Source organism: Lethenteron reissneri, unplaced genomic scaffold, assembly GCF_015708825.2.
Source record: "Lethenteron reissneri isolate LAM-NWPU_2019-01 unplaced genomic scaffold, ASM1570882v1 scaffold_1391, whole genome shotgun sequence".
NCBI lineage: Eukaryota > Metazoa > Chordata > Hyperoartia > Petromyzontiformes > Petromyzontidae > Lethenteron > Lethenteron reissneri.
In genome coordinates, this window is record NW_026891104.1 from 21566 (window position 1) to 30596 (window position 9031).

Genomic DNA, 9031 nt, shown 5'->3' on the forward strand with positions numbered 1-9031 from the left:
CCTGCCGACTCGTCACCGGATGATGTTGGAGGGGAGCCACCGGTGGACGGGGGCGGCTGGACGGTCACGTGGTATAGAAGAGCTCTCGGGAGCCTTCGTGAAAGAGTCGGAGAGATCTAGAAGGTGGGCGGGGCGAGGGCCGGAGCCAGCCCAGCCCAGGCCGATATAACGGGGGGGGGGGGGGGGGGGCCCGTGGGGGGGTCGTGGGTTCTTCGTGTGGCCGGTGAAGATTCGGGGAGAAGAAGCCTCTAGCCACGCGCTCCGGGAGACAGCAGCTCGTGGTCCGGGCCGGGATAGCGAGCCGTGTCTAGTTGTGCCGTAGCGTGGGATAGATGGGCCCTCAACATAGTAGTAGATTTTTACCCTTTCAACTGGTACAAAACTGACACCTTTATACAAGGGGTCATGTTTGCAATAACCACAACACAAGCAGTCAAAATGCAAACAAAAAGAAACTCTGATGATGATGATATGCACTGTCCTTGAAGTTGATTGGTCCACACCCGAGACAGCTTTCCTTAGAGCCCAGTCTCCATTGGTGTTGGACCAGATGACGCCACAAGGCGCACAACTCAACACCCAAGTGTAGCTCGTGTTGTGTTGAGTTGGTGAAATAGCGTTGCTCCCAAGACGTCTTCCGACTCAGTTGGATTCACTACGTATGTCTATAAAACATGGATTTAAACAAATGCAACAAGCCTCCAGGAAAATTGTTCTTGAAGCACGGCGAGAAAAAAAGGCACAAATGTTTTAAGAGACGCAGCACGTCATTTATTGCAGATAGTTTCACATCAATAATGTAATCTCAGTCAACACTCACCGTGTTATTATTGATCCCCCCATTATTGGCAGACATTGTGTCAAAGGTAGAGGCGCAGCCCTGCAATTCCTGCTCGTGCCACCGCTGGCAGATGGGGCACCACGAGAGGCGGGGGGGAGGGGTAATTTTGACTTTTTCACGTTGGCCAGAGATCTTTGAAGAGGACTTTGTACACGATATGAATACGTCATGACCAATGCCGACAGGAACTAAACGATGTTTGTCGTGAGTGTTGCTGCGTTGTGCATGTTGTCGACTTCCCACAGGATTATAAGATAAAAGGCGTCGTGATGTTCTCACAGGTCAACAATCTTTAGGACCCGACGGGACATTCCATAACTAAAGCTTCATCCTCTGTTCCTGAGGATATCGTTTTTGGTTGCTTAGTACACTAAGAGAACAGATTTAAAATAATCCATTCTAGATTTGACGCTTTCATGACTGCAAGGATTCATACTCTTAGGTGTTTTCTGGTAAAGTCACGTGGGTAAAAAATAAGTAAATACAATTTATATAAATAATAATACAAACAAAAAATAAAAAAATTATATATAACATTTTCTTTTATTTCTATTGCTTTTATTATTTTTATTCTTATTTTCCCCTACGTGACGTAGAAATACTAATAGATAAAATAAATAAAATAATTATCTTTAAATATATATTTTTTTATCTTTTATTTTATTTTTTACCTACGTGACTTTACCGAAAAAAACGAACACTTTCAAAAGAATCCTTTTCTCGGAACATGAAAATTACTTTTTTTGAGGCGACTGCGAGTATCCAGCTATATATTTTGACACAGCTCTACTACTTAAGATTTATGTTCCATTAAAAGTTAAGATTACGTTTAAAAATCACGACTTACGTCGGTAACGCTGAACACACAAAATTCATTATGAACGATCAAAGACAAGTCTGACATTGTCACTTAAACAAGTGTTTTACAGAAATTCAGGCAATTTAAAACAACACGTCACCACAATTTCTTGGCTGTAAGTTTTGTTTCTGTGTAACCAGTTTTCAAGACTTCAAGTCAAATTGTGTAAACGCACACAATCAAACGTATCCCACGACAATTCTTTGAACATTTAGGTTGGTAGTTAGCACCTTTTAACGCCTCTGAATTTTCATCCGATTCAAACCCCGAGCCATTTAAATGTTTGCATCTCTCATTGCCACTGCCAAAAAATTAATTCCCTCAAGTTTAAAAATATTAACGATGCAGATATTACGATGCACTTTCTAAAGACTTGTACTATTTTACTGTTCAACGCCTGACAGAGGTCGGACCACACGTTAATGGAAGCCTCATTTTTGTAAAGAGAAAAGTAAAAAATTGACATGGCTTGGTGATGGCCGTTCCCTCTCTTCTGAGGCGCTCGCTCGTCATCGTGGCGTGCGAGATGACCACAACCACCACAACCACCACCACGTGACTTTTATTTCGTGTTGCGCTGCATTTAGTGCCACAGCGTGTGGATTTACAGCGTTCATTCGTTTGTTTGCTGGTGACTTTGTGTATTTCATATCGGAATCGCCTCCAGTGCTGTTGCTGCTGGCGGCAATAAAAGTTGTGTACAAGTCCAAAGTCTCTGTCTCTCTTCTCGTCTTCACTGTCGCTGCCCGTCGGAGCTCGGCGTCTACGGCTCCTCTCCTAGGTGGGCGTCCCCGGCCCGAACGCTCGCAGGAAGCCCTCCTGTGTGGCAGCACAGAAACAGAACGGAAAGAGAGCCCCACCACCACCATCATCGTCATCATCTTCACCTTTTGGCGTTGTTCTATGATCTGATACTGGTGGTGAGTCACTGGTACAGAGACACTGGGTAGTGAGACACTGGGTAGTGAGACACTGGGTAGTGAAACACTGGTACAGATACACTGGGTAGCGAGACACTGGTACAGAGACACGGGGTAGTGAGACACCGCTAGTGAGACACTAGGTAGTGAGATACTGAGTAGTGAGACACTGGTAGTGAGACACTGGGTAGTGAGACACTGGGTAGTGAGACACTGGGTAGTGAGACACTGGTACAGAGACACTGGGCAGTGAGACAATGGTAGTGAGATACTGGGTAGTGAGACACTGGGTAGTGAGACACTGGTACAGAGACACTGGGCAGTGAGACACTGGTAGTGAGATACTGGGTAGTGAGACACTGGGTAGTGAGACACTGGGTAGTGAGACAATGCTTGTGAGACACTGGGTGGTGAGACACTGGGTAGTGAGACACTTTGGTTGAACGCGTGGAATGTTCGAACGCTCACTGCTGAGGAGAGGCTGCCACTCCTCTGTCGGGAGCTGGACAGGTACTGCCTGGATCGCTGTGGCATTCAGGAGGTCCGGTGGACCGGCTCTGGCTCCTGACATCATGAGGGGTGGACAGTCCTCTACTGGGGGCAGGAGACTGCCAAACAACAGGGAGTGGCTCTTCTTCTGAATAAAAGAATGAAGGGGGCATGGGAGCGTGGCGGTGAGGTGTGGGAATTTGTAAGCCCCAGACAACTTTGGGCTCACCTTTCCATCAACCAGAGGCGAGGAGTGGTGGTCGTGGTTACTTATGCCCCCACCGAAGACGAACATCCGTGGAGGGATGCAGACAAGGCCGATGAGTCAGATACCTTCTATGACCTCATGTCACAGATGCTGGCTAAAATGGCCCCTCGGGATAGAGTGAATCTTGTTGGGTGACTTCAATGCCCGAGTTGGTCATGATGCTGGCACCTGGTCTGGAGTGATTGGAGGACATGGGTCAGATCAACTCAATAACAACGGTAGGAGGTTGCTCGATTTTGTACAGCTCATGGGCTTGTAATTACCAACATGCTGTTCCGGCGCAGTGGTGTTGATGATAGCGGTGTGTAACCCCTCACCCAGCCTCCCTGTTCCATGAGCCAGGTCTTGCGTGTGGTCAACAGCACAGCGGCCACCGCGTCCGTCAAGGGCCAAGTCTCCTCCGAGTCGCCCAGACGACCGGAGGCCCTCAGGTTCTTGACGAGCAGCGCGCAAAACACCACCATGGACAGCACGCAGCCCCAGCTCATGGGCCCCGCGGTGAGAACCTGCCAAGCCAGGGTCATGACCAGCCGGCGCGGGTCCACTTGCTTCGCCAGCTCCTCCGCGCGCCTCACAAAGTCTGGGATGGAGGCTTCGAACTCCGCCAGCAACGCGTCTCCTCGGGTGTCCAGCGCCTCCTGCAGAAGCTCCACACGCATCCGCACCAGCCGCCGGGAGGTCTGGAGCAGCGAGCGCACCTCCCGGAGCTGCCGCTGTATTTGCCGCGCCTGCCGCTGCAGCTCCTGCCACTCCTTGAACTGCTGCAACTGCTGGAAATGCTCCTGCTGCATTTGGTGCAGCTGCTTGAACCGACGCATCAGCTGCACCTCCTGGAGCTGATACTTCTTCTGCAGCTCCTGCAACAGCTGCTGCTGCTGCTGCACATCCAGGAGCTGCTCCTGCTGCTGCAGCTGCTGCACAAGCTCCTGTTGCCGCTGCACCTGCTGGAGCTGCTCCTGCACCTGCTGCATGTGCTGGAATTGCTGCTGCCAGAGCTTCTCCATCCACTGCTGCTGCTGCTGCTGCGACAGCAGGAGATGTTGCTGCACCGCCGGGAGCTGCAGCTGCAACTGCTGCAGCTGCTGCTGCAGCCCCTGCTGCAGCCCCTGCTGCTGCTGCTGCACAGGATGCTGCTCCGTCTGCTGCGTCAGGTGAGCCACGTAGCCGGAGATGAGATCGCCGGTTACGATGGTCAGCAAATGCATCGCTTCATCCTCCTCCTCCTCCTCCTCGCCGCAGCCACCGACCCTCGCCTGAATCTCCCCCGCAGAATGCGACGCGGCTTGGGCAGAGGCCGCAGGCTGCATGGCGGTGTAGGCCTCAGTGGCGGGTGTTGAAGTCGTTGTTGCTGATTCCGCTGCTGCTGTGGGAGGGTCGTTGATGTCGCGAGGCAATTGAGGAGGTAGAGGAGGTGGAGGAGGTAGAAGAGGAGGTAGAGGAGGAGGTAGAGGAGGAGGTAGAGGAGGTGGCAACTTCGCGACTCGCTGGAAGCTGTTGGCTTCTACCTCCATTGCGATTTGGTTAACGGTGATGTCGTCGGATCGATCCGTGGATCGATTCCTCCATGCGATTACGTTAGAATCGACTTCGATTGCAAGCCGTCGGTCGATTCTGACCTCGATTCACGATCCTCACGGGGGGGGGGTCACAGAGACCCATAGACTACAGTAGAGATAAATAATAATAAAAATAATGTAAATAATAATAGAAATAAATAATAAATCACGACGTACAGGTTTTTGTGTGCTTTTTTTACACCTGATGAAGGAAGTTTGTGTTGCCTCTGAAACGTCGTGATTTTTTTTATTATTTTTATATTATTTATATTTTTACCTACGTGACTTTACCGAAAAAACCTACTCCTGGCAGTCACGAAAGCTTCAAATGTAGAATTACTGATAGAGACCCATCGACTCTCTAAGTTGTCTTGTGGTTGTTGTTGGTTGTTTGACTTGCATCCCACTGGGATGTTTGCACACAGCGTTGGTGTAACGGTGATTTTTTTCTGCAATATTTTGCTGTCTTTTCTTGGATTTTCTGTTTGCACTCAGTCACATAGTCACTTTAAGATGTTTTTTGTTCATGTTTTTGTTTGTTTTTTCAGTTTGCACATAGTCACTTTAAGATGTTTTTTGTTTGTTTTTTCAGTTTGCACATAGTCACTTTAAGATGTTTTTTGTTCATGTTTTTGTTTGTTTTTTCAGTTTGCACATAGTCACTTTAAGATGTTTTTTGTTTGTTTTTTCAGTTTGCACATAGTCACTTTAAGATGTTTTTTGTTCATGTTTTTGTTTGTTTTTTCAGTTTGCACATAGTCACTTTAAGATGTTTTTTGTTTGTTTTTTCATTTTGCACATAGTCACTTTAAGATGTTTTTTGTTCATGTTTTTGTTTGTGTTTTCAGTTTGCACATAGTCACTTTAAGATGTTTTTGGTTCATGTTTTTGTTTGTTTTTTCAGTTTGCACATAGTCACTTTAAGATGTTTTTTTGTTCATGTTTTTTGTTTTTTCAGTTTGCACCCGATTCAAGAACCGAATGGCTCACAGGGCTCTACCTAATACATGAACTTGAACTTGACTCACCACACAGAGACCCACAGACGACACCACGCAGACAGCCAATGACACCTGGGGGCTCTGCCCACGTGGTGCTTAAGCCCCGCCCCTTCCTGACACGTGACCCGCGCTGGGCGTGGCCAGACGCTGTCACGTGGGAGCTGCAGTGGTGCCACGTGTCTCTCTGCTGCTGCTGCTACTTGAAGCCGGTACGGTTATAACAGCAATTGATTAAGAGGTTACTTGCCTTGACGGGGTTAGCGGATCAATTTTGACTTAAAACTTTCGTGACTGCAGGAATTCATATTCTTGGTTCTTTTGGTAAAATCGCGTCGATTGAAAATAAAAAATAAGAAAAAAATGGAAAATAATAAAGCAAAACCCGCCATTTTTTTCAATATTTTATTATAATTTTTTTCTATTTACGTGACTTTATAACAGAAAGAACCAATAATATATCGAGGGTTAGCCGATTTCATTCGTTAATCGATTTGTTGTCTGCTGGGATTTTTGCACACAGAGTTGGTGTAACTGTGATTTTTTTCCTGCAATATTTTGGCTGTCTTTTCTTGGATTTTCTGTTTGCACTCAGTCACATATTTACTTTAAGATGTTTTTGTTTGTTGCGGTTGTACCCGATTCAAGAGCCGAATGGCTCACAGGGCTATACCTAATACTTGAACTTGAAGTAGCGGTGACGTCACCCACGACGCTTGTGCACACACCACACACACACACAGTCACACACCACAGACACACACCACACACACAGTCACACACACAGTCACACACACACAGTCACACACACAGACACACACCACACACAGTCACACACACACACAGTCACACACACAGACACACACCACACACAGTCACACACACAGACACACACCACACACACAGACACACACAGTCACACACACAGTCACACACCACACACACAGTCACACACACCACACACACAGACACACACACAGACACACACACAGACACACACAGACACACACACACAGTCTCACACACACACACAGACACACACCACACACACAGTCACACACCACAGACACACACACAGTCACACACACAGACACACACAACAACAACAACCGCCATTTGCCACATTTTATGTTCGCACTTAGTCACAAAGTCACTTTAAGATGTTTTCTTGTTCATGTTTTTGTTTTTTGTTTGTTGCGGTTGCACCCGATTCAAGAGCCGAATGGCTCACAGGGCTCTGTACCTAATACTTGAACTTGAACTTGCAGTAGTGCAGCTCATCAGGGGGCGGATTCAGCAAGTTGCAGCAGCCTCTTTCGAAGGTGCAGCGACGTCTCTCCAGCAGCAGCTGCAGTAGCAGCATCATCAGCAGCTGCAGTACACGTGCACAATTCATTCCAAGGTGTGTGTGTGTGTGGTGTGTGTGACTGTGTGTGACTGTGTGTGGTGTGTGACTGTGTGTGGTGTGTGTGGTATGTGACTGTGTGTGGTGTGTGTGGTGTGTGTGTGTGTGACTGTATGTGGTGTGTGTGGTTGTGTGACTGTGTGTGGTGTGTGTGACTGTGTGTGACTGTGTGTGGTGTGTGTGGTGTGTGACTGTGTGTGGTGGTGTGACTGTATGTGGTGTGTGTGACTGTGTGTGACTGTGTGGTGTGTGTGTGGGGTGTGTGACTGTGTGTGGTGTGTGTGACTGTGTGTGACTGTGTGTGGTGTGTTACTGTTTGTGGGGTGTGTGTGGTGTGTGACTGTGTGTGGTGTGTGACTGTGTTTGTGTGACTGTGTGTGGTGTGTGTGTGGTGTGTGACTGTGTGTGGTGTGTGACTGTGTGTGGTGTGTGACTGTGTGTGGTGTGTGACTGTGTGTGGTGTGGACTGTTGTGGGTGTGTGTGGTGTGACTGTGTGTGTGACTGTGTGTGACTGTGTGTGTGACTGTGTGTGTTGTGTGACTGTGTTTGTGTGACTGTGTGTGTGGTGTGTGCACAAGCATCGTGGTGACCCCCACCCCCCCGTGTGCCACAGTGCCGGCCTTGATAAGTGCTGGCGAGATGAGGGGAGGGGCAGAGACGTCGCGAGAGATCGGCAAAGAGAAGGGGAGGCCAGGGGAAGACAGGAAGAGAGAGAGAGACATCAGAGGGCGCCGAACCTTCGTCGATTTATAAGCGAGAGGTTAGGGGGATTCAGTTGGGAAGGAGGGAGAGAGACGGGGAGGCAGGGAGGGAGGGAGATGGGGGGGCAGAGAGAGAGAGAGATGGGGGGACAGAGAGGGGGGAGAGATGGGGGGGGCAGAGAGGGAGAGGGGGGCAGGGAGGGAGAGAGACGGGGGGGCAGAGAGGGGGAGAGAGAGGGGGACAGGGAGGGAGAGAGACGGGGGGGCAGAGAGGGGGAGAGCTAGGGGGGCAGAGAGGGACGAGGGGGGCAGAGAGGGGGAGAGGACGGGGGGGCAGAGGAGGTGGGGCCAGAGAGGGGAGATGAGAGAGGGGGGCAGGGAGGGAGAGGGGGGCAGGGAGGGAGAGAGACGGGGGGGCAGAAAGGGGAGAGACAAAAGGGCAGGGAGGGAGAGAGCTGTAGATGCCACTGGTTCTTCACGTTCTGTAGATGTAGATGACACTGGTCTTCACGTTCTGCAGATGTAGATGCCACTGGTTCCTTCACGTTCTGTAGATGTAGATGCCACTGCGTTCTTCACGTTCTGCAGATGTAGATTGCCACTGGTCTTCCACGTTCTACGATTGTAGATGCCACTGGTTCTTCACGTTCTACAGATGTAAGATTGCCACTGGTTCTTCACGTTTCTGCAGAATGTAGCTGCCACTGGTTCTTCACGTTCTCCAGATGTAGATGCCACTGGTTCTTCACGTTCTCCAGATGTAGATGCCACTGGGGTTCTTCACGTTCTGCAGATTGGTAGATGCCACTGGTTCTTCACGTTCTCCAGATGTAGATGCCACTGGTTCTTCACGTTCTACAGATGTAGATGCCACTGGTTCTTCACGTTCTGCAGATGTAGATGACACTGGTTCTTCACGTTCTACAGATGTAGATGCCACTGGTTCTTCACGTTCTACAGATGTAGACGCCATTGGTTCTTCACGTTCTACAG

General features: G+C 49.1%; 1 protein-coding gene across 1 annotated transcript; it reads right to left on the reverse strand.

Annotated features, from left to right (window-relative positions):
- Positions 1–1259: 1259 nt before the first annotated feature.
- On the reverse strand, positions 1260–4876 carry LOC133362159 (bromodomain-containing protein DDB_G0280777-like). Its single transcript, XM_061581112.1, has 2 exons — positions 3695–4876; positions 1260–2519 (listed from the first exon to the last, which is right to left on the reverse strand). The coding sequence occupies exons 1-2, from the start codon at positions 4682–4684 to the stop codon at positions 2478–2480; spliced, it is 1032 nt and encodes a 343-aa protein (XP_061437096.1). The 5' UTR covers positions 4685–4876; the 3' UTR covers positions 1260–2477.
- Positions 4877–9031: the final 4155 nt, after the last annotated feature.

Bases quoted from the DNA above. Each gene is read 5' to 3' on its own strand.
- LOC133362159 (XM_061581112.1), bottom strand. From the start codon at position 4,684: ATGCAGCCTGCGGCCTCTGCCCAAGCCGCGTCGCATTCTGCGGGGGAG. The intron at 2,520-3,694 runs GTGAGGGGTTAC...GCTGCCACACAG, and splicing joins TCATGGAACAGGGAGGCTGG to GAGGGCTTCCTGCGAGCGTT.